This window comes from Quercus suber, unplaced genomic scaffold (genome assembly GCF_002906115.3).
Source record: "Quercus suber isolate HL8 unplaced genomic scaffold, Cork oak 2.0 scaffold_774, whole genome shotgun sequence".
NCBI lineage: Eukaryota > Viridiplantae > Streptophyta > Magnoliopsida > Fagales > Fagaceae > Quercus > Quercus suber.
In genome coordinates this window covers 219,140-246,459 of record NW_027070210.1, presented here as the reverse complement: position 1 = coordinate 246,459, position 27,320 = coordinate 219,140, and the positions used below count along the sequence as shown (strand labels likewise).

Genomic DNA, 27,320 nt, shown 5'->3' with positions numbered 1-27,320 from the left:
AAATGACATGTATAATTCAAAAATAACTATTTAAATTATTGTTCTTTGTGGAAATCACAACATCATGTCTTGTTAATAAAAATAAATATTTTATTTTATTTTAGCATCTAACCAATCCCAAATAGGAGATATAAATAACAAAACAACCTGACAATGTTTATGTATGTAAAATACTAGCAAATCATCGACGATGAAACAAATGCAATCTATTATTTCTGATGTAGATAGTCCTTCTATTTTCAATAATTCATTGAATACTTTCATTCTTCTCTCAACTTTATCTGACTCAACCTTGAAGCAGATGCAATGGTGGTCATATTGCCCAATATTTTCTTCTTAAAATTTTGTATCTAGATTCTATATGTGGGCTTGCCTTTATACCACATCCTAGAAGTTTCTTCTCAATAAATTCCTCTAATTTAACTATGAAAACAAGCTTAAAACCATTGTCCGCTTTCCATTTAACATCGCCAACCAGTTCCAATAAACACTCAACCAACTTATTATCTTCTTCTGGTGTCCATTGAAATTTTGGACCTTTCTTGCCTTCATTGATAGGTTCACTAGATGTATTTTCCATGCCTATGCAAAAATTGAACATTATACATAATTTGTTGAGCAACACACACAACTATAAAAGTGAATACCTGGCAACAATGAAGGGTCCCTTTCAAAAAAAAAATTTTTAATATTATTCGAGAGAAGATATTGAATACTTAAGGAATTTTTAATCATCAACGGGAGATTATTAGAATTTAATAATTAGGAAGAATAAATTGTGTGGGATTTGTTAGGTGAAATCAATTGCTCTAGATCCATTCTTATCATATTTTTACACTTTTAGATTTTACGCTTTGTTAATTTTTTTATTCATAGATTTATTTTTATTAAATAGTTTAATTTAATTCAAATAGTAGAACGTTCCATCTATTTTCGATTTTCCAAATAGTACTTAATTTAGTAAATTTCGGTATTCAATAACATAGTTAATCCCTGTGGGTTCGACATTCGTTTTCTAAAAACACTTTACTACTTGTTACGATTCTGTGCGCTTGCAGATTATTTTACACGAACAGCCACCACCATGGAGAGCTTGCTACTTTCTTTGCTCAAGAAGAGCTTGCTACTGCCATGAGAGGGAAAGTGTGAGATAGGAGAGAAACAAGAACTTGAGAGCTACGGCAAGGGAAAAGATAAAAGAAGAAAAAGAAGAGAAAAGACTGTGATGAGAGGAAATAGAGAAAAGATGTGACTTTGTGAGATTAAAAAGGAAAAAAAATTAAAAATAAAAAGATGGTGGTTAAAACCTAAAAGTGAGTGGGAAAAGAAGCTTCCTTGGAGCTTCCTAGTTTGAAAATATCTCTACAACATTTTATTGACAAAAGAACCATAATTTGAGTTTTTTTTTTTTTTTTCAAACAAAGTTGATGATTTTATTTGGAATTTTATTAAAATTCTATATTAAATTCATTAATTCAATTCAGTACTTTTTTTTAATTAAAATTTTATATCATTCATCATCGATCCGTTGGAGCCTCTATTCCAACGGTTTAGTCACTGGTGTTAGCAGTACGATGCACAAAGACACCGATCTGGTGGCAGTAGTTGAAGCCACTATTCCTTCGATTTGGCCATCGGACCTTAGGCACAAGTGTTTCCACTAGCGAGCCACCAATTTTGGTAATTTACTTAAAATATAAGTTTAAATTAAAAAAGCATGACCATTAGAGAAAATAATAAAAAATTAATGAAGAATGTGATGATGCCAAAAATCGTCAGTGAGCTGCATGATCCTCACGTGCTCTAGATAGAACTTGCGAAACAGAAACAAAGAAGACCTCGCAGAAAGTACCGGTGTGGTACCAACCAAATACCCTCCGAATGTTAAATTAGAAAACTTTTACAACTATAGAGTGCCAGAGCTGAGATAAATTATGCGTACTTTGATTCGCAAGGGCTTTGGGGTTTTTATAGCAGTGTAGAGCTGACCTTCGTTTCTTAGTGGAGAAGATCTTTCCTTGTAAGGAAGATCCTCATTAATGCATATACTCTGTAGGATCCTTTCCTTGTAGGGATTTCTTTGATTAGGGTTGATTGTGGGATACAAGAAATTTTCTTACATAGATATCTGTGGGGGTCAAGTTAAGCCAAGCTAGACCAGTCAGCCTCTTTAACCCTGTTGGCATCACCACATCCGTTGGCCATCTACTCCATCCTACCACTCTCATCAACCTATGGAGACGCCTGTCGGGTTTCCTTATGGGGTCGTCCTCGTATGGTGTCATCGGCCTAACTCTTCTGTTAGTTTCCGTGAAGCTGACAAGTATGTGGGTGCTAACGACCTTTTTGTGTGATATTTTGGGGGTATTAAATTTATGGCAAAAATATCCCTATCAGCTGCCCCTTACTTCGTGGTACCATCAGCTTTGGCTGACGGGCCATGAAGTATTAGAGTATTTATGACCATTAATTAGGTGTTTTATCGGCGAGTGTGTCATTAAATGGTGTAGGCATCCTTAAGCTTAAATGTCAAGTGACACGTGGCACTCGCTGGTTGGCTTCGTTTCCAGTCATAGGTGTCGCTTCGTTTGTCGTGCCTTTTCGATCTATAAATAGTTCACCACCTCTTTTCATTTTTCCTTATTTCATCTTTGCAAATCTTAAGAAAGAGAGAGCTGTCATTTCATCATTTTTACTACCGTCTACTTGCTGATCCCGTCACTTCTACAGACTCATCTATTAACCTTGTAAGTCCTCTTCTCTTTTTCATTCCTTTTCTATTTCCCTCTTTCCAGTTGGTCGTTACTTCTATAGAAAGACCCATCAACTAGGTTCTTAGAATACCTTTGTCGCTTGTAGGTGAATAGATGTTAGGAGATAATAAAGCAACGAATGAGTAGTCATCATTAGTCCATGAAGGAGCAGGCTACGACGAAGTCTTCCCGTCAGGTCATGGGCCCTAGGAGGGCTTGTCTTGGTCGTTAGAGAGGGAACCGTCTACCATTCTCCTGTCAACGAGGAGGAAGACTTTGACGGAGAGGAAGTAAAGGAAAGAGAGGGAGATGAGGATGAGTACGACGAGGGTGAAGGAGAGAATGAGGGGGAGTTAGAGGGAGAAGATGACGAAAATGAGAATGAGAGCAATAGAGGAGCTTCTGTAGAGGGAAGCTCAAGAAGCCCAGGGGATGGTCATACCTGTCCCTTTATTCTTCCCATGATATGGACTGTTAATGACTTTAAGTTGATGATGACGACCAAAAATTTTAACAACTTAAGGGACCGTTACCAAATCCCTGATAACATTCCAATCCGTCTGCCTGGAAAGTATGAAAAGTGCTACTCTAGGAAGACCGCGGACGTTAGCATGTATGATGCCATGTTCACGGCAGGATTGAGATTGCCTCTAACAGCACTACACCGTCAGTTGGCCATTTTCCTTGGTTTTTTCGTCAGTCAAATCGCCCTAAATGCTTGGAGGATATTCATAGGGGCTGAGATCCTTTAGGGTCGTCTTAGTGGGGGGAACCGTCAGCTTACACTAGACAAGTTCTTTTAGTGCTACAAACCCCAACATATCTCCTCATCTCAGGGGATATACCATTTTGCAATGAGGAAGAAGACACTTAGACTGGTGTTAGACATGCCCAACTCCAATAGAAATTGGAAGGGCAGATGCTTTTTAGTTTAAAGGACAAATTAGGTATGTCGTCGAGAAAAGTGGGTGAAGATGCCTCGTGGTTTTGACAATACTTAGGGTATTGTCAAGGATTCAGGTCTAGCACCATCTACATTTTCATTTTTTCTTTATTTATTTGTTTAAGTGTCTAATGTCGTCTGCTTTTTTCTTCTTCAGTTAGCGTTCGTCCACGCATAACCAACGAGCAGGAGGCTTTCATCCGTCAGGTGCTTGAGATCCCCTTCAACGAGTGAAAGTGCAGGGACTTGATCACCCTTGACATGTTGCATGCCCACTGCAATGGTCTTGAGCCGATGCCTGCAGCTCGTAGACTGAACGCTTATTCTTGTCAGCATAAGTTCTTACATCTTAGTTCTTTCGTTTTGTCTGCTTCATACTTATGCCTGTTTGCATAACATTTTCTTTTAACCTTTGCAGAAATTGAAGCACTAAGAAAAGGGCTTTAGTAAGGGCGTTAGTCGCAGCACGCAAACAAAAGGAGAAAAATGGGGCCTCTTCGTCAGCTACCAAGGGTGTCACCAAAGGGTCGTCCAAGCGAAAGAGTGAGGGGAAGGACGACCGTCCACTCAAGAAAGGACCGGCCCTCCCTATAGGTGACAAACCAAATAAGTTGTTGCCTCTTAAACCTAGCCATAGAGCTAGCAAGGGTTTAATGATGGCAACTGGTCCCGTCACTTAGGGAACCATCCGTCGTCTTTTCATGCATATGGAACATTCCATTGAGATTTGGACCCTTGTGCCGAGCAAATGAGAGAAAAGTTAAGGGCGTCGGGTCTTTTTGACCTTTCTAGGGTACGTCCTTTTTTCAAACTTTCTTTTACTATTATTCATTCACTAGCTAATGGTTATCTTGTTTTTAGGCACTGGTATGTATGAAGGCGCTTCAAGATAGGAGCATCGCTTAGGAAAAGGTGATCAGCAAGCTTTGTAAGCGTAATGAGACCCTGACCAATGAGCAAAAGTAATACAAAGACGCCCTTCATACTCTTAATAAGGAGGTGACGGCCTTGACTAAGAAGCTGAAAGAGGAAGCCCGTCTCTAAGAGAAGGCGCAAGAGGCCAAGGCGAATTTGAAGAAAGAGCTAATGGTCCTTTATAAGCAAGTAGAGACGGCCAAGGCTAACGCCATAACAGAATTCAAGGCTTCCTAGCCTTTTATTGATGCCTATGCCATCTATTATGGTGATAGATTTGAGGACTGCCTGAAGCAAATCAGTTCTGTTTACCCAAACCTAAATCTATCCAAAGTCAACATGGATGACCCACTGCTAACGACCCCTGGCAACACCGTTAGTAAGGAGACCGACAACTCCACTGAGTTAGAGCAGGATCTGAAAGATGACAGTGTGGTTCTTGCTCAGCCTGCTGTCGAAGGGCCCATTGCTTCATTGGCCCCATCTACTGATGATCCTTCTTTTGACCCATCTGCCTAGGACGCCCAGAATCCTCCTATCAAGGCTAACGAGAACCCTCCTTCTTAAGACATCTAGACCCTTTCAGCCTAGTTTTTGTTTGTTTAAATTATGTATTTTATCTTATTTTTAGACGATGTTATGTGCCCTTCTTGTTTTTAGGCCACACTGTAAACACTTTCTTTTATTTATGGCGTCTATTTAACATTTTACATCCGTCATTTTTAGTATGCTTTTGCTATGTGCTAATCTTTTATTTTGGGATATGCATATGTTCATTCATCTTTGGGCATACATGTTAGGATGTACTTGTCCCCTAAAGGACTTGATAAATAACTAGGATGAACCCCTTTATTTTGGTGTACTTGACCACCTATAGACTTAACAATGAATTCGTCCACTTGTGGACCCAATAATAAACTCGTCCACTTGTGAACTTGAATAATTTCAAGGCATCCCCATGGGGATGAACTTGTCCACTTGTGGACCTAATAGTGGACTTGTCCATTCGTGGACTTAAATAATTTTAACACATCCTCATTGGATGAACTCGTCCACTTGTAGACTTAATAAAGAACTCATCCACTTGTGGACTTGATAATTTTGAGGCATCCCCATGGGATGAATCTCATCCACTTGTGGACTTAATAATGAACTCATCTACTTATGGACTTAATGATGAACTCGTCCACTTATGGACTTAATAATTTCAAGGCATCCCCATGGGATGAATCTCATCCACTTGTGGACTTAGTCACAAATGTAGTTTTGTAGAGACACATATATACACAAGTTATATCTGAATAACTCCTCTTATTATGATAAATGCGAGCATAAGTAAAAAAAAAAAAAAAAAATTGTCCTTGAAAGAATAAAGAGCTGCCTTTATGGCTTAAAAAGTACTGTAGATAGCAAAGATTAACTAAAAGGAAGTAAATTGGAAATGAAGAGTATTGTTCTTCGTGCCATTGTTTACTGGTAGTATTTCTTCAAGTGCTCCATGTCCCACAAGTGGTGTAGCTTTTGTCCATCTAGCGTCTCCAGGTGGTAGGTGCCTTTCCTTTGCCATAAAACGATCCTGTAGGGTCCTTCCCAATTAGGTCTTAGCTTTCCCTGGGAGGAATCTCTTGTAATGCCCGTTACTTTTCTCAATACAAGATCTTTAACCTGGAAGTCTCTGTGCCTGACTCTTGAGTTGTAGTGCTTGGCCATGAGATTCTGGTATCGCACTAATCTTTATTCAGCCATTGCTCTGACCTCATCCACCAAGTCAAGTTGCAAGCGCATGGCTTCATCGTTCCTGCTTTCGTCAGTGGTTTCTGTAGTTAGTGAGTCCGATCTCAGTTGGGATGACGGCCTCACTCCTGTACGCCAGCCAAAACGACGTTTCTCTGGTAGGTGTCCTCACTGTCATCTTGTACGCCCATAGTACACTTGGCAATTCTTCTGGTCATATACCCTTTAACCCTTTGAGCCGAGTCTTGATGATCTTGAACAAGGATCAGTTTGTAACTTTAACCTGTCCGTTGGCCTGAGGGTGGGTGAGGGAGAAGTAGTGGTTCTTGATCCCTAACTATGAGTAAAATTCCCTGAAAGAGTCGTTGTTGAATTGCTTCCCATTATCAGAGACCAAGACCCTGGGGTTCCTGTACCTACAAACGATGCTTCTCCAGATGAAGCTCTGTACATTCCTTTCTATAATGGTAGCCAAAACTTCAGCTTCCACCCATTTGGTAAAGTAGTCTATGTTGATTATTAGGAACTTCAGCTGTCTCATTGCTATTAGGAATGGGCCCATGATGTCCAATTCCTATTGAGCAAAAGGCTATGGGCCTGTCATTGGAGTGAGCTCTTCTGTCGACTGTCTAATGACGTTGCTAAACCTTTGACATTTGTCGCAGGCTTTAATATAAACCTGGCATCCTTCTGCATAGTAAGCCAGTAGTATCTAGCTCGAATTAGCTTGTGCACTAAAGACTATGACCCTGAATGGTTTCTGCAAATCCCTTCATGGACTTCTCTCATGACATAGTCTACTTCTTCAAGGCTTAAGCACCTTAGGTACAAGTGGGAAAAGCCTCTCTTGTACAAGACATCCTTTATCAAAACGAATTGTGCTGCTTAGACCTTCATCTTCCTTGTGGCCTCCCTACCATCGGGTTGCATGCCATTTTTTAAGTAAGAAACTATCGATGTAGTCCAGTTGCTTCCCGAGTCTATTTCCTACACACCGACGTCGTCTATTAATGGTGAGAGCTAGACAAAAGAAAGTACCTTGCTGGGGATGAGCATGTGTTCCGCCGAGGCAGCTTTGGTAAGGCGATCAGCTTTCTCGTTCTCTTCCTTGGGAATCTAGACGAACTTGGCCTGCAACTCACCTACTCGTCTCCTTACCTGCTCCAAATACTTCTTCATCTTTTCCCCTTTGCATTCGAAATCATCGTTTACCTAGCTGGTGACCACTTAGGAGTCACAATACACAATCACACTTGTTACCCCCATGGCTTTAGTGAGATACAGCCCTACAACTAAAGCTTCTTACTTTGCCTCATTGTTTGTTGTAGGGACTACACCAACTGTTGAGGCTTTGTACTTCTTTCACGTTCCTTGGTGGTGCCATCTCCATTATGGCTCGAATCTTGTCTAGGTTGACTTCAATAACTCTCATAGACACCATGAACCCCAAAAACTTTCCGGCCGTCACCCCGAATGCACACTTACTCGGATTAAGCTTCATGTTGTAAAAGCAGAGGGTGTCGAAGGTCTCCCTGAGGTCGTCCAAATGGTCTTCCTCCCTTTGGCTTTTTACCAACATGTCATCTACATAAACTTGGACGTTTTTTCTGATCTAATGCGTAAACATTTTGTTCATGAGCCTATGATACATTGCGCCCGCATTCTTGAGACCAAACGACATCACCTTATAGCAAAAGAGGCCTTGGCTGGTGATAAACGAAGTTTTCTCCAGGTCAATTTCGTCCAATTTGATCTAATTGTAACTAGAAAATACATCCATGAAGCTCAATAACTGATGTCTTACTATTAAGTCTGCCAGGATGTCAACCCACAAGAGGGGGTAGCTATCCTTGGGGCACGCCTTGTTCAAATCTATGAAGTCTACACACATCCTTCATTTCCCATTAGCTTTTTTAACCATCACTACATTAGCCAGTCAGTCGAGGTAGTACACCTCCCTGATGAACTCTACATCTTGTAATTTGCGGATTTTTTCTATTATAGCCCTGTCTCGTTCTTTGGTGAACACTCGTTTCTTTTGACGGATAAATGGAAAAGAAGGTGAAACATTCAACCTGTGCACTATGACTAAAGGATCGATCTCGGGCATGTATTCATGACTCCAAGTAAAAACATCCTGGTTTTCTCTTAGGAATGCCGTGAGTGCTTGACGAACTGGCGGACTAGCAAGGGTGCCGATCCTAGTTGTTCGCTCGAGCCTAGAGTTTTCGAGAAGTATCTCCTCCAATCCTTCAATGGGCTTTGCGACCGTCCTTTGCTCTTCAATATTCATAGTCTGCAAGTGGTTATCCATCTCCAGCATTGCTATGTAGCACTCTTGTGCCGCCACTTTGTCCCGCGTACCTCTCCTACTCCATACTCGGTGGGGAATTTAATCATCAGGTAATAGGTTGAAGTCACGGCCTTCCATGAGTTGAGGGTAGGTCGGCTCAGTATGGCATTGTAGGCAGACAAGTAGGCGACAACAAGGAATGTAACATCCTCAGTAATTTGCTGAGGATAGTTGCCGACTATCACGGGCAATGTGACCTCGCCAAAGGGGTATACCCTTGTTCCTCCGAACCCAACGAGCAGCACGTAGGCTAGTATGAGTCACTTTCTCTCTATCCTCATCTGCTAGAATGCCGGGTAGTAGACGATATCAGCAAAGCTTCCATTATCAACTAAAACCCGGTGAGTATTGTAGTCCCCTACCTAAATACTAACAACGAGTGCATCGTCGTGCGAGTGGTGGAGGCGTCGAGCGTCTTCTTTCGAGAATCCAATTATAAGGTTGTCGACTCGCGCCATTTTCAGGATGAAGCCTGTCAACTGGACGTTCTGAACCATCTTAAGGTAAGTCTTACGGGCCTTCTTGGATAAACCTGAAGCCGTAGTGCCCCCTACAATCATCCTTATGTCTTCTATGGGTGGCTTAGGGCGCTCGTTATCCCTTCTAGCAACCTGCTCTTATGGCAGATATGCCCTTTCTTTGCTAACGAATCGATGTAGTTTCCCCTGTCTAATGAGGGGTTCAATCTGCTGCTTCAGGTTGTAGTAATCAGATGTGTCGTGACCGTGCTCCCGAAGAAAACGGCAATATTTGTCCTTGGACCTCTTGTTGAGATCTCCCTTTAACTTACCAGGCCATGTCAAGGCCGTGTAATCCTTGATCTGCATTAACACCTGATCAATTAAGGAAGTCAGTAAGGTGAAGTTGGTGAACTTTCCAGTAGGGGGTTTGGAGTGCCTGTCCTCCCGTCGGTCTCTGGTTCTAGTCATCTTTTTGCCTTTCCCTCTTCTTGGGTTTCTCTTCTCAGGCTAGCAATGCATCCTTTACGTTCATGTACTTAGTTTCTTGATAGTACATCTGTCATGGTCTTTGGGTCGTTCTTGTATAAAGAGAACAAAAACTTCCTCTTCCACAGGCCATTGGTGAATGCAGCAACAAGTATCTTGTCATCAGCTTCGTCTATCGAGAGGGCTTCCTTGTTGAAATAGGTTATGTAAGACCTCAGTGTCTCGTCCTCTTGTTGCTTGATGCTCATCAGATATGCAGTAAACTTCTTATACCTATGTCCCCCAATAAAGTGTGAGGCAAACTGCGTGCTCAGCTCCTTGAAGGTACTGATGGAGTTAGGCATCAATCTGCTGAACCACACCATTGCAGACCCTTCTGCGTAGTTGGGAAGGCTCGGCATATGTTCTCATCCATTACTCTTTGTAGGTGCATGAGGGTTTTCAATGACTCTAGGTGGTCCAAGAGATCCTTTGACCTATCATAGGCTTCTAATTGTGGCATACGAAACTTCGTAGGAAGGGGGAATGAAGTGATAAGTTCTGTAAAGGGCAAGTCCGTTTGATGGACCAACTCATCAAGGTCGTTTGACACCCGCCCTTTGAAGGCATTTATCATGAAGTCCATCATTTCCTTCATCATATGCATCTCCACGACCATATGTGGTGGTGTTGTATCTGTGACGGATGGACGACTGGTATCTTGTCGCTCTTGCCTGCTTGGGGCACGGCTGCCTTCTAGTCCTTCTTGGCCCCTCCTTTCGGCTCTGATGCCCTCTTACTCCTCCCTGTGATTATTGGGTCCAGCATACCTTTGGCGTAGTTGAACCTCTAGGTCATGATTCTGCTTAGTAAGGTGCTCCACAGCCGTGCCTGGTAGGGGCTAGGGCCTGTACCTGTCTTTCAAGGGCAGCCGTGCCTGGTTCTTCCCCGGTATGGTTATTGGTTGTCATCAAGCAAGTGAATACCATACAACTCTTTGTCTGGGAAGTGGTAGTATGGTTGTCATTGTTCTAGCTCTTTCTCATAGACAATGCCAATTGATGATGCCAAAAATCGTTTGTAAGCCGCACAGTCCTCACATGCTCTAGACAAAATCTACAAAACAGAAACAAAGAAGACCTCGCAGAGAGTACTGGTGTGGTACCGCTAAATACCCTCCAAAAGTTAAGTAAGAAAACTTTTACAACTCTAGAGTGCTAGAGGTGAGATAAATTATGCGTACCTTGATTCGCAAAGGCTTTGAGGTTTTTATAGCAGTGTAGAGCTAACCTTCGTTTCTTGGTAGAGAAGATATTTCCTTGTAAGGAAGATCCTCATTAATGCACATACTCTACAGGATCCTTTCCTTGTAGGGATTTCTTTGATTAGGGTTGATTGTGGGATACAAGAAATTTCCTTACATAGATATCTGTGGGGGTCAAGTTAAGCCAGGCTGGACCCGTCAGCCTCTCCACAACTGTCGGCCATCTGCTCCATCCTACCACTCCCGTCAGCCTATGGAGATGCCTATCAGGTTTCCTTGTGGGGTCGTCCTTATATGGTGTCGTCGGCTTAACTCTTCCATTGGTTTTCGTGAAGCTGACAGGTATGTGGGTGCTAATGACCTTTTTGCGTGATATTTTGGAGTATTAAATTTATGGCTAAAATATCCCTATCAAAATGAATATATTATTGAAATATTTTCTAAATATTTTTTAGAACTAATATCTTCTAAAATAAATAAATTGATGTGAGTGTTTTAAAAAAATAATTGTATAAAATAGAAAAAGTACGTTCTTATATTAAAATAGACTTATATTAAAATAGACGCAAATTGGTGCAATTGGTTTTATTAATGTAACTTTTCTTTTGACTTTGCGCTCTTTACAATTTCTTACGAATCTATTCCATTTTCACAGAAGTCCTAAATGATCTCTGATTTCATCAACCAAATCGCGTCTTGTCCCTTCAAAGATCGCGGCAAACAAAAATGGTGACACCAGGTAGAGGAAAAAGTAATATAATAACTAGTGGTTGGTTCTCATGACTAGAGTAATTCTTAGGTACTCCCGGAGCACGGAGAATGATGCTTTCTCCTCTCACATTTATGGTGAGGTCCCTCATTAAATTTATGGTATGGTCCACCATGAATATGAGAGGAGGGAGTACCATTTTACTATATTCCGAGACTACCTAAGAATTTTCCCCATGACTATTAGCCCACGGGCCCCACTTTCACCTCCAATAAGATGAAAAAGTAATATAATAACTAGTAATATAAAATTTCCTAATCTCACTTTTACCTCCGATCTCTACTTACCCACTTTTTATTGTCTATTTGGCCCATTGGGCTAATTATCACATTCCTTGGACCCACGTAAATATGCAATGGGCTTTTGTGTTTTTTTCCCCTTGTCATTGTACACTACGCCTCAAAACAAGTTGATTCAATTTAAATTTCTCTTGTTAGGGTGCGCACTGTGCATCACTAAATATGGATAATTGAATAAAATAATTAAATATTGGTTGCATGGGGGTAAGGGTGTCGTTATAGCGGTTTTTACTTTGGAGTGTTCTCTATCAATTTTCCACTTTGTCACCATATCATTGTGATTATTGCTTTGATTGCTTTAGTTTTAGATTTGGTGACTTGATGTGTTTGGTTAATAATGTTTAAGTTGTGATCATATAATCAGCATTTTTTTATAAATGTAATTAGCATAATTGGTAATCACAAATTGATCTGCTACATAATCAACAAATGGATCTAAACAATTCCTTTATGAAATACATTTCTTTCTCAAAGAATTAATCTCACCTTGGATACCCTTAATCCAATTCCCTAAACCCCTACCCTCCATTAGAAGCCTAATATTATCAAAATCAAAACTAGCTATATAATGTTCTCTAATAAACCAGATCTTCTACGGCTCATCCATCTCTAATGGAGAAGGCTACTCTCCTTGTGCAAGAGTTTAAAATTGCTCAGTCCATCCTAATCCATTGTAGCCAACTTGATATCTCCATATTCTTTAGGCAAAAATATCATTTTAGTCCCTACATTTTAGTGTCACAGTCAATTTGGTCCTTACATTTTAGGAGCAATTAATTTGGTCTCTACTATTTTCAAGTTACAGTCAATTTAATCACTGCCGTTAGATGACTAACGGAATTTGCTTAGGTGGTAGACAAAATGCACACATAACATAAATTAAATTAAAATATAAATAGTCCTTTCACGTCAGCCCTTCCACATCAGCTTTCACTATTATTAATCTCACGTTACTCTCACATGACCCACTTATCATCAACACTCTCACAGTCTCACTCACTGTCAAACACAATTGAATTCAAAATACCCAAATTAAAATCCCAAATCCCTACCCCACGATGAACACAAACTCCTTCTTCACAGCCACATCAACATTTTTGTAAAAATATTATAAAATAATTTTTGTGATTGTAGCATTCCCAATTTAGGATTGTATTATATCATACATTTGGTGTTTTATATGACCCTCGGAAGTCTTGTAATATATGAGTTTTATTTTTAGTTTGATTTGATCTTGTTTGGAGGTTTCAAGTGTTGAATTATTTTTGGAGAGTTTTATTTTATGTTTAGTGAAGCCTCCTTGCACACTTGTAAGCCAAAACTTTACAGGTATGTTGTTTTTGTCATATGTTTGACTCATACAATTAGTTTTGGGGGCATTACATGATCTTGCTTGTTTTAGCCTATCAATTCAATTTAACCCATTTTTTCACAAGTTCAAAAATATTCACACCCGTACTCATTTTTATCTTTAGTATTTGGCAGATTAACGGATTTGAGTTCAATTTCGCCAAGTCCAAGCTTGACCACAACACTTGCTCACTAGAGTCATGATGTAAAGTGGGTTGTAGTGTTGTACCTTGTGGTGACGTGCATGGATCTTTTGTTGGCAAAGGGATAAAGATGAGTTTTTATAGATATAAAGAAATAGTGTCCTAGTTAGCCTTTGACTGAATTACTCCTTGCCCATAAGATACTCTTGAAATCCCAAAAAACAATAATGTGGTAAATTGAATCTAAAACCTTCGAATTTATAATTTCATGCTCCGGACCAAAAAGCTCACTACCCAAGTATCCTTGTGAGGGTGGATATAGGTAAGGTATGGAATTTAGATTTATGACCTAGCCAAGTATTCTTCTTATGCGTCTTTGGTAAATAACTTCAAAAGTAGGCTCGGCATCAACAACCTAGACACCACATTCTCCATACGGAACTACAAAACCATCTTCAGATCATAACCACAGTTTCCATAAGCATCTATAATGATCGTTGCCGAGCAGTAGTCCATATATATAACATTTCTATTTTCTCCACAAAAAAAGAAATAGTCCAACGAAAACTTCAACCACGGAGCCACTTCCTTGGGCCTGAAAGAATCTCTTAAGTTCTCTGCTCTAAATATTGATTGAAGGTAGGAGCTGAAGACGTGAAAATGTCCCATAACTCATACCGACGGAGTTCCCGGTTAGTAGATGCTAAGAAGGTTCATGGATTTGACACTCAACTGATTTCTTTGGAAAAAATGGTTCAGCAGAGCCAAAGTAGTGATCAGTTCAAGGCAGTTGCAATCGTTGGGAAGCGTGGTGTTGGCAAAACAACTCTTTGCCAAGTACTTTTCAACAAGTACTCAGAAGTACAACCGGCCAACTTCCTCCCCAGGATTTGGGTTTGCATGTCCTGGAAGCCCACTGAATATGGAGACCGCAAGACAACAACTGTTTGGAGAATGCTGACCTGTCTTGGAGTTGATGACAAAACCATTCAATCAATTTCAGATTCAGTACCTGAGGCTGATCGCCTCAGCAGTCTACTCTATGCCCTTCACTTGCAATTGACTGGAAAGAAATATCTGATTGTGCTTGATGATGCTATTGAGGAGGGTGATGATGCTGATAAAAAAAAGAAGGGTGATGATGCTATTAAGGAGGGCGATGATGCTGATCAAAAAAAGAAAAAGGGTGACGATGCTATTAAGGAGGGTGATGATGCTGATCAAAAAAAAGAGGAGGGTAATGATTCTGATAAAAAAAAAAAGAAGGCTGATGCTTTTAAGGAGAGAAACAAGTGGCTCGCAGATTTGGATTCTCCAATTACTGAAAAAGAGAAATGGGGTAAATGTCTTGCCTTTGGATTGCCTAAAGGACATGGGGGAACAGTCATCGTTACGAGCAGGGATGAAAATTTAGCGAAGGTAATGGTTGGAGAGAAAAACTTGCTTCATCTTCGGCCACTTTTAGACCCAAAGAGCTGCGCCTCAATTTTCAATGACCACGTAAAGGACGAACAGAAGTTAAAAAATGACCTAGAAAAAGAATTTCTGAAAAAGTGTGCTGGTCTTCCATTAGCTGCGACGATGATGGGAAAGATTAAATCTGAAGAACCTGAAGAGAAGAACAAAACAGGAAGTCCCACTGGCTCCAAAGAAGAATTGAAGAATGAAACCGCAGAACAAAAAGCTCAACCTGAAGGTGAAGACGCAAGAAGTCCCAAAGATGATGTGAAGATTAAATCTGAAGAAGATCCAGGAGGAGCAAACCCAAAAAACAACTAGAGAAAGACCCAAGAAGTTCCATTGGCTCCAAAGATGATAAGCAGATTAAATCAGAAGAACTTCCAGCAGAAGCGGAACCCGGACCTCATCAAGAGGGAGCCGCACACAATGAAATCATTGAAGAAGCAGCTTCAGGAACAAATTAAATCGCATTTGTGTTTTCCAATGGGTTTCTTCTTGCCCTTCTTTTAGCTTCAAAATTCTCTCTGTCTGAAATTGGTGTTAGTTTCCATGTCTATCCACTACCTTTCATTTTAAGTAAATTGATTTTAAATCCAACATTCTAAGGTGGTTTCAAATTAAATCCTATATAATTTATAACATTTCAAATTAAACTCCAAACCTTATACTTTTCTTAGTTTCAAATATCATAAATTTTTAAAATTGTATAAATTTAAACCATAGATTTGGAGTTTGATATTCAAATTTGATTGAAGATTTAAATTGATACAATTTTAAAAGTTAATAATCTAATTTAAAACTAATGAAACTATAAGGTTTAATTTGATACCACCTTAAAATTTAGGGTTTAAAATATAATTTACTTTTTTTTAATAAATGAAATCTTCAATTATCTTGTGTTCCTAATAATAAGTGTATTATTTAATATCAATCTCTAGCTTTCTTTTGCATTCTCCAATTTTTTTTTTTTTCAATATTCGTTAGGAACAATTATTTCTATAACTAAATTTCTATCAAGTTTGAAAAGCTTAATTTGAAGGAGAAATTATAATATTCTCATGGTAGATCATGTTATTTGTCCATCATTCCACTAAAAAACTCTCACTTATTTAAAATTGCTGAGTCTGAAAAAAAAAAGAAAAAAAAAAAACAACTGAATGTAGACTCAACAATTTTAAACATGTGATATTATTTTAATGGAATGGTGAATAAATAATGTGATCCATCATGAAAACTGTATAATTTCTCAATTTGAAGGCTCTTCCTACAAGCTTGGCTTCCATCTCAAGAAAAGTTAAGTTCTATTCCAACTTGTAAACTTGCTTCCAGCACTGCAGTGACATATTGAATCTAAACTCATGTGAACAAATAAATAATTCAGAGTTACACTTGTGTAGACTATCTATGCCATGGAATCACAATACTGATTAGTTTAACTTTTCATTCTAATTTTGGCATTAGAGATGTCAACTATGTTAATTTCATAGCACTTTTGTCTAAGTTAGATAGCAAAGTAAATCTTCATTTTTCTTGTGTTTATATTAAGTGCATTATTTGATACCATTCTCTAGTTTTCTTTTGCATTCTCACGGACTTATGTTGAGTTTGGAAAGCTTTATTTAATTGATTTAATATAAAGATCTTGAACCAAGAATTCCTAAAAAGAAATGAACTTTGCAAGGCCCTTCCTGCTTTCTATAATTGATTCCTTCACAAGTAAAGGTTTTTTTTTTTTTTTTTAAAGAAAATTCTAAAGCTATCATTTTAATTAATATAATCAAGAAGTACGTATCTTTACTCATAGCATCTATTATGAGTAAAGTTAAGTTCTATTCCAAGTTATAAAATTACTTCGAGCACTACAATGACACATTAAATCTAAACACATGTGACCAAATAAATCATTCAGAATTACAACTTACAATTGTGTAAGTTAGATATCAATTAAGTGCATTACTTGTGCGGTCAATGGTCAATAAGTTAGATAGCAAATCAAAACCTTCATATTTCTTGCGTGGTCAATGGTCAATAAGTGCATTACTTGATTTCATTCTCTAGTTTTGTTTTACATTCTCCAAGACTTTCTCTATTTGCATTTTTCGTTATGATCAGTTATTTTTCTAACTAAATTTCTATTGATCATGTACCTGGAATTCCTATAAAAAAACTATACAGACCCTTCTTAATTTGCTTCTATCTCAAGGAAAGTTAAGTTCCAATCCAACTTGTAAAATTGCTTCTAGCACGGCAGTAACACATATTGAATCTAAAATCATGTCACCAAGAATATAATTCAGAGTTATAGTCATGGTTTTAAAAACCAGAACGGTGACAAAACCGAAAAAGGTTGTGGTTCTCGATTTTTTGGTCCAACCGAGGTCGGACCGATAGTTGAACCGATGATGTCATAAATAATTTAATTAATTATTTTAAAATTATAAAATAAATAACAACTTATCAAATATATCCAAACAGATATTAAAATTTTATAAATGAGTTTCATATCTTATACTAGATGGGAAAGGGAAAGAAAGTATAAATAATCAAAATTAACATTACAAAAATAATAGCAATGTTATATCTTTTTGTTTTATTTATCATTTTTTTACAACAGTATTAAGAATAAGTAATTTAATTGTAGTTTCAAGATCTATTCTAAATAAAAGGGTGTTTAATCAGATGATAGTAGCCTAAATGTTAAAATACAAATCATTATTTTATTGTTTAAAAAATATGTTTGTATTTGTATTCCTTTATTAATCAAAATTAAGTTATTAACAAACTTAAAGCATTCACAACCGGAAATATCATCATATTCTATTTTACCATCTCAAAAAGTTATTTTATCAATTATACCATACCATTTTACAATGCACCCAACATCCCATTTCTTATTTATCTCATCTATTCATTAAAATATTAATTTCACTACCTTTTTCTCTCTTTTCCTTTCCTCTCTCCTCTTTCTCTCTGTCTCTCTTCCTCCTTCATAAAAATAATTAAAAAAACTAAGCCACTACAAGAAAACTCAGCTACCACCATCACCAAGCAAACCTTGCCCAGCTACCACCATTACGAAGCAAACCCAACCATGGCACCAAGCAAACCTAGCTACAACACCAAGCGAAAAAACCTAACCACCACCACACAAACCCACCACGGCACCGGCTAGCAACCACCACCATAATCTTTTTTTTTTTTTGGTGAATACCACCACCATAATCACAGTACCCACCACCATTCCAACCACCAAAACCCATTAAAAAAAACCACCAAGCCCACTACCAACAACCACAAAAGTTTCTCCAAAGAAAAAAACAAAACAACCACAAAAACCAACCACTGCAAGAATCACCAAGAGAAACCCACGCCGACAACCTTAGATGAAACCCACGCCAACAACCACCAAGAGAAACCCACTGCAAGAACCACAACCAATCTCACCGACAACCATGCCACCACGCCAATCTAAAAACTCATCACTTCAATCTCGTTGACAACCACGCCACCACACCGATCAGTAAACCCATTACCCATGGCAACAAACCCATCATGCCGATCTCAACGACAACCATGCCACGCCACGCCATGCCAACAGACATAGAAGAACGGAGAGAGGAGAGAAAATAGAAGAGGGAGAAATGGAGAAAATAGAGAAGATAAAGAAGAGAGAGGAATGAGTACAAAGATAAAGAGAGAAGTATGTCAATGAGAAAGAAAAATAAAGAAATAAAAACGAATATTTTATTTTTACAATTGTGCTACAGTGTCATCCTACATTTAGGATGACACTGTAGCACAATTGCAAAAAAATTTGCAATTCTCAGCTTTTACAAGTTTGGCTGCTAGGCTCTTTTGTGCCTTGATGCTAAATTTCCCTTACATTTTCCATTTAAAATCCCTAATGGGAATGCTCTTATTCAACAAAAAAAAAAAGAAGTAACACAAACGTACAGTACACACTAAAAATAAAAAAATGAAACCCTTGGCTAACATGCGTGGTTGTACATCTCCCAAAGTACCCAACCCAATTCCCAAGTGCCAACTGCCAAGCATTAATACTTTAATAGATGGCCTTTTATGCCTTTCATTGATACTTGGCTTTTGAGTTTTTTCAATAGTTCTGTGGATTGGTTTTTCACTAGTGCAAGTACGGTACCAAGACTCAAGTATTCACAGCCTCCTTTTTCTTCCCTCAAAACTTTTTTTTTTTTATCTCTCAACTTGAAACTTGAAAGCTTTGCACAAATATCTGTCAGTCAAAGACATTAGATCCGAGTTCCAATCTACTAATTTTTCTTGAGGTGGTCGGCGATGCTGGCTTGGTAATTTTTTTTAAGCAATTTTGACTGTTTTGTATCTAAGTTAGAGAACTGTTGAAAAACGATTTGACTGTTTCGGTTCTCGAGTTTCCTGGTTGAACTGTGGTTTCCTAGGTTTTTTTTATTTTTTTTTTCATATTTTTGGTTTTTTATGATAATCGAACTGGTATACATATCGGGTCACAGTCAAACCGATTGAACAGGCCAGTCCAGTCCGGTTTTTAAAACTATGGTTATAGTTGTTTAGACCATCTATGTCATGCATATTTTTCGTGTGCATTCGTGTACATTTTTCGCGCCAACTGTGCATTCATGTGCATTCATCTGTCACATAAACATTTTTCGTTAATAAGTCAATAATATGGACCAAATTAACTATAAGTTGAAAATAATAAGGACCAAATTGATTACTACCATTTTCCTTGTATTTTATGGGATTTTATTTTATTGAATTTAGTATTAAGTTGGTGAAGAATCAAGCATAAAATGAAAATCAGTGCAGTTTCGCGACTAGCTCGCAAGAAAGGTTCTCGCGAAAAGGTCACGTGAGAAGCACATACTGGAAGCTAAAGAGTCAAGTATTAAACTGCATTTCATCCTTTAGAGAGAAATTATTGTAGTCTCTTTTTCTTTTTCTCTCTCATTGTTATACCTTGAGAGGAGATTTGTATCCAAACATAACCCACACATTTTCAGAGTGTAGAGAGTGTTTTGGAGCTTGGGAAGTTTTAGGGATTTGCCAAAAGAAGCCAGTGAAGCTTGACAGATGCAATCGGGTGGTATTGTGGGATCCAAAAAGCTAGTGAAGACAAGACTCCGAGAAGTCCGTTGGCAGCAGGAGTTTGAAGGGCTCAAGTACATTTGGTAGACTAGACTTAGAGGGTCTTTTGTTATTCGTGTATTTCAACTTATTCTCTAGTGAATCGATTTCAACTAATTGGAGGGTCGCGAAGAGGTTTTTCATTGAATTCTTCGATTTCCTCTTCGATAACACATCTTGGTATTATCTTGTATTTACATCTCTCTTCCCTTACTCTTGTGCTTTACTTTTATTGTTCATAAGTATGCACTAGAGTAGATTCGGTGATTGCGCTTCATTTACTCTTGTTCCACACTTAGATAAGTTAGAGTAAAAGCAATTAAGCCATAATTTTTAAATGGAGGTCAAAACAAGCTCGTGTGTTTCACACAAATCTGAGATTTCAACTACTAACTAAGTTAGAGAGCAAAGTAAATCTTCAATTTTCTTTTTGTTGCTAATAAGTGCATTATTTGAATTCATTCTCTAGTTTTATTTTGCATTCTCCAGGACTTCACTTTTTGATTTTTCATATAGGATCACTTTATATATATATATATATATAAAAATTTCTATTGAGATTGGAAAGCTTTATTTATTTTTGTTTAATATCTGTTGGAAATTTGGTGGGTCTTTTCTCACTTGCACTCCCAAACACTCACACAAAACTTAAAGGAAGCGACTCACACTCGCAAATTAAGCACACAGAGGAAGAGACAATGGAGAGGAAAGAGTAAGAAAACTCTTTTTTACTTGTATTTCTTTTCTTCGTTCTTGCTTCGGAATTGATGGGTATATGGGGTATATATACTATACCAAGCAATCCCTAGGCCTAACTCCCAATTCATTTATTTTCTAAACTCCTACCTTCATAAAATCTCACATTTAAGTATATAATTTCAAGAAACCCCCACATGCATTCACTACAATTTTATTTAATTTACAAAACTCATACTTATTAATGAGATTTTAATTAAAAACAAGTTTACTTCGAACAAGATCAAGATTGCGCACTTCAAATTCCTAAAAAAAAAAACTATGAAGGTCCTTCCTACTTGCTTTGCTTCCGACGTCTCAAGGAAATTTAAGTTCTTTTTCAAGTTGTAAAATTGCTTCCAACACTGCAATGACATATTGAATTTAAATTTATGTGACCAAATAAATAATTTAGAGTTACAGCTGTGTAGACCACCTATGTCATGCGGTAACCACACTAATTGGTTTAACTTACATATATTTCATCTTAAAGTTGAAAAAAAAAATGAAGAAAAACTCTTTAACAAAATTGATATACAAGTGGCAAATTTTTTTCAGAGAGCTTTAATGGAGTTTAAAGCTTTTTAAGCCTAAACATAAAGCCAAACAGTTTATGTAGGCTATTTTTACAGAAATTTTTATTTCCAAACTAATTTGGAGGAAACTTCCTTTATCTATGTGTACATCTAGTTACATGACTATTTAAATAAATCATGTAACTTGTTTAAATAATATATGTGGATAGTTTTATAAATCACCACATTGTGGGTTGAAGATTAAGATTCTTTCAAACTAGTTTTGAGGTATACCTTGTCCTATTTTGCACTTCTTTTCTTCATAATTTACTAAGGTGAAAAACTATGATTATTATGTAAAAAAAAATTGCAATAGTGGCAGTGATATGTGACGGTGATTTTAGACCAATTCAATAAATTGTAAAAATGCTATGTGTTTGTAATTAATAATTTTATCAATACCAACCACATTCAATGACCAACCAAAAACACAAGTCAAAGATGTGTGCTGTACCATTAGTGCTAATTTGCTCTTTATCATCAACCCAAGATGACAATGAATTTCTTTTTCATATAGCCATATACAAGAGCATGATTCATATTTAAGTCACTCATTTGATGGCACTAAATTTTATCAGTTAAGTTAATTGGAATTCATAATAAATATGTACAGCTTTTAAACTTTTAATTTTTAGTTAACTTATTTTTAAACTAAAAAGTAATTAAGTATTTTTTTAGAACTAAAAAAAAAATTAAAGAAAATAAACTCACTCAAGCATAATCTAAATAACGATAAAATAAAATAATCCACATAGTAGCAAACGAGAATGTGGGGGGGGGGGGCAAGGATCGAGGAGTCCAAGCCAAGGACGAATTTGCCCAATTCAGGCAAAGACAGGTAAGCAAACTCCGAGGACTGCGCCAACCTAAAGAGTACAAGAGAGCCAAAGGTCAACTGGCATCCCTTAAAGGCCCAAGGATAAGGGAAGGGATAGCAACGGGAGGGTACAAGACCTGCAAGAGTGGTGGGAGAAAGTTTTGAACAAGACACCTCCCACCTCCGCATTCAATACTCTGCACCAACCTAACTAGCTGCATTAATGAGGAAATATAGTAACTTCACAGCTAACAACTCTCTTTACCACCTCCAGAAGGGTCCTGATGAGACAAGTATCTTAAGGAATCCCCTGAGACATACAGGTGGAAGGTTGGGGTGCAAGGGAATGAGCTAAGGAAGGGAACCCTCCAGAAAAATGGGATGAAGATTTTCCAAGAAAAAAAGAACAAGTAAGAGAGCAAAGAAAGACCCTGTATAGCAATATTATCCTGACTTATCAATATAAGACCCTTCCTCGGACTTGCCCGAGGAAGTATTTTCATGGAATCCCTGGTTCTTTTACTTTTATTTCTCACTTAAGCTCTGTTAGCTTTAGACTTGGAACAATCTCAGTGTTGTACTTGGTTTAGAATCCAGATCTATTAAAAATTCATTATTTGGGCTTGGTTTGAAGATCCAGGCAACACCATTCTAAGCGGATTTTGGCCTTTACATTTCTAGCTCTTACAAAGAACACTGCCAAAGAGAATCAAAGTTGTCACAGTCTAACAGTCAAATCCTATTCAAAGTGATTACCCATTGGTCACTTTAAGAAGGAACTTGATAGTGACAATAAATGCTACAACAGCAACAATAGAAACAGAAACAGTATCATATGTCTCATTTACTTAAATTAGGGTAGCGTAGAATTCTATCTTAGAGCAAAAAAAAAAAAAAAAAAGACAAAAACAAAAAACAAAACAAAACAAAATCAGTATCATCTGTCCCATTCATCCCTCCCTCCTAGATTCCATGTTTAGCGTTTTATTCACCAATCACTTACTACCACGAAAACCTTACTTTTTTCTCTCTCTTTTTTTTTTTCACTTTTTCAAAATACAAGTATATTTTAGTATACTTTCAACAAAATTTTTTTAGCAAAAAAAACTAAATCTATTTCCAAACACAAACTAACATCTCAAGCCAACCAACCAAAACAAGCAAATCATAAAACCAAAAAACAAAATTTTTATTAAAAAAAAAATCCCTCAAAATTTCCTATAGTCATTATTATTTATTCCCTACGATCTTATTTTTCTCTTCTCTTTAACAAAAGCCATAAATTTCATAGCTTTTTCTTCACCAATGATTGCCTCCATCTTGGTCTACTGACCTTCCCACTTTCACACTCCATACCCTTCGTGGTACTTCATGGCAAATTTCTATTTTTTTTCTATATGTTTCTTTTTGGGGGAAATTACATTTTATCCCCTTAAAATATATATGACTCATTTTACACTTACCCCCTAAACTATAAGAAAGCACACTTTACCCCCTAAAATATACCTCATTCTACACTTAACTCCCCTAAATTATGAGAATGTACACTTCACCTCCCCTAAACTATGACCCTTTTTACATTTACCCCCACTAAACTATTAGCCCTGCTCTTGTTCTCTTCCAAAATTTGTTTGAAACACCTAAATAGACCAGAATTTTGAATGAAACGAAACAGGGATTAAGCACTAAAATGGAAAATTTTGGTCATAATAGGACAGAATTTAAAACCTTGGAGTTTAGTATTGTATCAAATAATGTTTTTGTACATTTTAAAAAAAAAAATAAAAAATTTACATTTTATTTCCTAAACTATGAAAGCGCACACTTACTCCCTTAAACTATTAGCGGATGCAGACTTTGAACCCCACAATTTAGTTGGCTGTTAATTTGGATGAAATTTAGACTCACGTGCAAGTCATGCAATAGCTACAAAGGTGGCATATAATTAAAAGACCAGATTACCCCCTTTTAATCTAAGACAATACGGTTGTTTCCCTCTCACCGTCTCACATTCAGTTTCAGTCCTATCTTTCTCCTCTGTTTCTTTTTCTTATTTCATTTTAATTTGTTTTAAACAAGCACATGATCTCCTTTATATATTGGGTTAATACATATTCTGATTGATATACATGCTCTCCTTTGATATACATATATGTAAGGTTGAATTTAATCAACCATCTAATTGGCTTTATTCCGTGACCAATTTGCTTGTAATTTAGCACTTAGTAGCTGTCACGCTATAGGACAAAAGTTCCAGTCTGGCCAGGCCGTTACGTCGCAACTTGATTTTGCGACTTGGCCAAGCCGCAATATCAAGTCACCAACTTGCCCTGTTTGGCAAAAACTGATGGTTTGCATTCCCTTCTCACCCTACTATATATACACCCTTATACCCATCATATTGTGAGAGCTTCCAGAGAGAATTTTGTGAGAGAAAACCCTAAAGAAAAACAAAATTGCCTCATCCTCAATCTTTACCTTAGAGTCTCTACAAATTCCTCTACTCTCTCCCTCTCCATTGTTATATCCTTGAGAGGTTCTTAGCCAAATCCTTTTCTCACCATACCCATATCCGTGAGAAGGTTTATTTGGTGCTTTGGGAAGCAGTTAGGAAGGAACCAATCTAATTGGTTAATGCTATGGGCTATAGCGGAATCCAGGAAGCTAAAGAAGAAATAGGTTCGGCGTAACCTCGTTGGACCAAGAAGCTTGGAGGGCTTAGGTACTTGGGTAGATTAGGCTTGGAGGGTCTTCTGCTGTTCATGTATCTCAACTACATTCTTTAGTGGATTATTTGACCGCTTGGAGGGCGGCAGAGAGGTTTTTCGCCGAGGACTTCAGTTTCCTCTTCGATAACATATCGTGTGTTGTCCGTGTGTTTGCATCTTCCTTCCCTTTATCTTTGCCTTATATTTACTGCTGTGGATGTGTTTATATTTGGCTTATATTGTTTATCAATTCTGTGTTTAGCTTATATTCATGTTCCGCACGTTAATCATTTGATATTAAGCTTGAATTGGTAATTTTGTTATTTGGGGTCTAAACGTTCAAGGGTGTTTCATACCCATATTGAACTTTCAATATACAATTGGCATTTTTTTTTTTTTATGTGTAGCCACGAGTTCCAGTAATGTTTGAAAATCTATAAATTAAATCCAAATTCAATTTTTGCTCAACATCGATACGTTATCTTCTTAATCCCTAACCTTTGTGATAAGCACATGGTTTAAGAAATTAATAAGAAAAAGAAACAGAGGAGAAAGATAGGAGCATAGAACTGAAACTGAACATGAGAGGGGGAGCAGGGTTGTTTTAAGAGATTAAGAGGGGGCAATTTGGTCTTTTACTATATGCCTCCTGTGAGTTGTCACGTAAATTCTGTCCAAATTATTAACAGCCAACTAAATGGTAGGGTGCAAAGTGTGCAAGGCCAAAAGGTAATAATTTATGAGCATAGTATGCATTCTTATAGTTTATGAGATAAGTATAATATAGGTATAGCTTAAGAAGATAAAGTGTAATTTTCCTAAATAAAAATTTGAATGTATACAAATGTTAAGAAAAACTAACATAATCACAATAAATTTGTAAGTTCCAAGTAATAAATTATTGATTTTTTGGGGGGAAAGTGTGCATTGCAATTTGTAATTGAACGTAAACAATGAATTTGGACACTATTGATTGTTAACAAGACCGTTTTTGATTTGCAAGACAGTCTATTAATTTGTGCAAAGTCTTCGTGTACTTTTTCTTGACTTCTGCGTGAAGATGAGCTCTCTGCTGGTAGTGTTCCTTACTTGGCATTCGGAGTTCTTTCCTCGCTTTTATCTTCTAAATTGCTAATGTTACTTTCACCTATGTGCTCTGTCCTGCTTTTTTACTTTTTCTTCAATTTGCAATGCAAGTCTCGTTGCGCTGCTCTAAAACTATTCTTGACTTGGCAATTGAATTTTTTTCTCCTGGACTTATCTTAATTGATTGCTTTGCCATATGGAAGATAAACTTTAACTGCTTTTATTTTCGATTCCACTTTCAGGCATATCTCTTTTGTGCGAATGAGAGATGTCTGCTGCTATTCTTTACTTGGCAGTCGAGGTTTAGAACTATATACATGCTCAACCAAATCGTGATTTCCGTGTTTACTTTTGAGTTTGAGTTAGCAATGATATATGTAAATTTGAATATTCTTGCTGTGCTGCGTGTGCATGCTGTTTATTCTTGCTTGTAAGTACTGCAGGTTAATATTCTGTTTATTAGTACAATCGATATCCTTCTTGAATCCAAAGCGAGAAATGCATAAAAAAATAACTAAATTGCACCAACTATTTTTTTTTTCCCTTGAAACTTGGAGAGCTTTTTCGTCAAATTAAACTGTCCAAAGAGGGAGAGTATCAAGAATCTGATCGGGGACCGAGGATGTGTATCAGGGTTCTATGGAGGACCTTGCTATGTTTGTTTGCGTTTTTAGTTAGTTAACAATTGGAGGACCTGTAGCCGCGTTTTTTAACCGCGCCCATAGGCCAATTTTTTTGTAGTGATTGTCTCCAGGATTTTGCTGGAGGCAATCAATTGTGTACGTGCGCGTTATGATGCTATCTATATTTTGCGCGTTATATAGTTTTTTTTTGGATTGAAAGTGTCTTATAGTGTTTGGTATGCCTTTAATGGCTTTTTTTTTGTACTAATCTATGTTTGTACGGCTTGATTTAGATAACTAGGAATTTTTGTGAACTAAGAATTTTCCGTTTTATATAATAAAATAAATTTTTTTTTTATACGAAAAAATCATTCTTTTATATTGTACGGTACGATCACATAAAAGATGACAAATGTTATATATATTTGCAAAAAGTGATATATACTGTACACTTATGGTAAATATGTATTGTATGGGCACGGTTTGCAGCCCAAGCCCAATATGTATGGGATTGTGGGTTAATGAGCCTAGCACAATGAATTTGTAGAGAGTGTGTCTAAGAACTAGGCCCTAGAGAATCTAACAACAGTTGGGAAATGTTTGAAAGACAATCATGCAAGAAAAAAGCATGTAAAAATGGTGTCAACTTATTGTCGAGGAGACAAATATTTGCATAGATCAATCAAACTGGTCTCCATCCCCCTAGAGGGGTTTCTTTATTATA

The 27,320-nt window shown here is 37.4% G+C and overlaps 2 protein-coding genes across 2 annotated transcripts; one reads left to right on the top strand and one right to left on the bottom strand.

Annotated features, from left to right (window-relative positions):
* Window positions 1-9,315: 9,315 nt before the first annotated feature.
* Window positions 9,316-10,046, bottom strand: LOC112031929 (uncharacterized). Its single transcript, XM_024064663.1, has 2 exons — window positions 9,714-10,046; window positions 9,316-9,531 (listed from the first exon to the last, which is right to left on the bottom strand). Exons 1-2 carry the CDS (start codon window positions 10,044-10,046, stop codon window positions 9,316-9,318), a joined length of 549 nt encoding a protein of 182 aa, XP_023920431.1.
* A 3,830-nt stretch (window positions 10,047-13,876) lies between these two features.
* On the top strand, window positions 13,877-15,880 carry LOC112031836 (probable disease resistance protein At5g45490). Its single transcript, XM_024064573.2, has one exon. The coding sequence runs from the start codon at window positions 14,110-14,112 to the stop codon at window positions 15,226-15,228; it is 1,119 nt and encodes a 372-aa protein (XP_023920341.1). The 5' UTR covers window positions 13,877-14,109; the 3' UTR covers window positions 15,229-15,880.
* The last annotated feature ends 11,440 nt before the right edge of the window (window positions 15,881-27,320 follow it).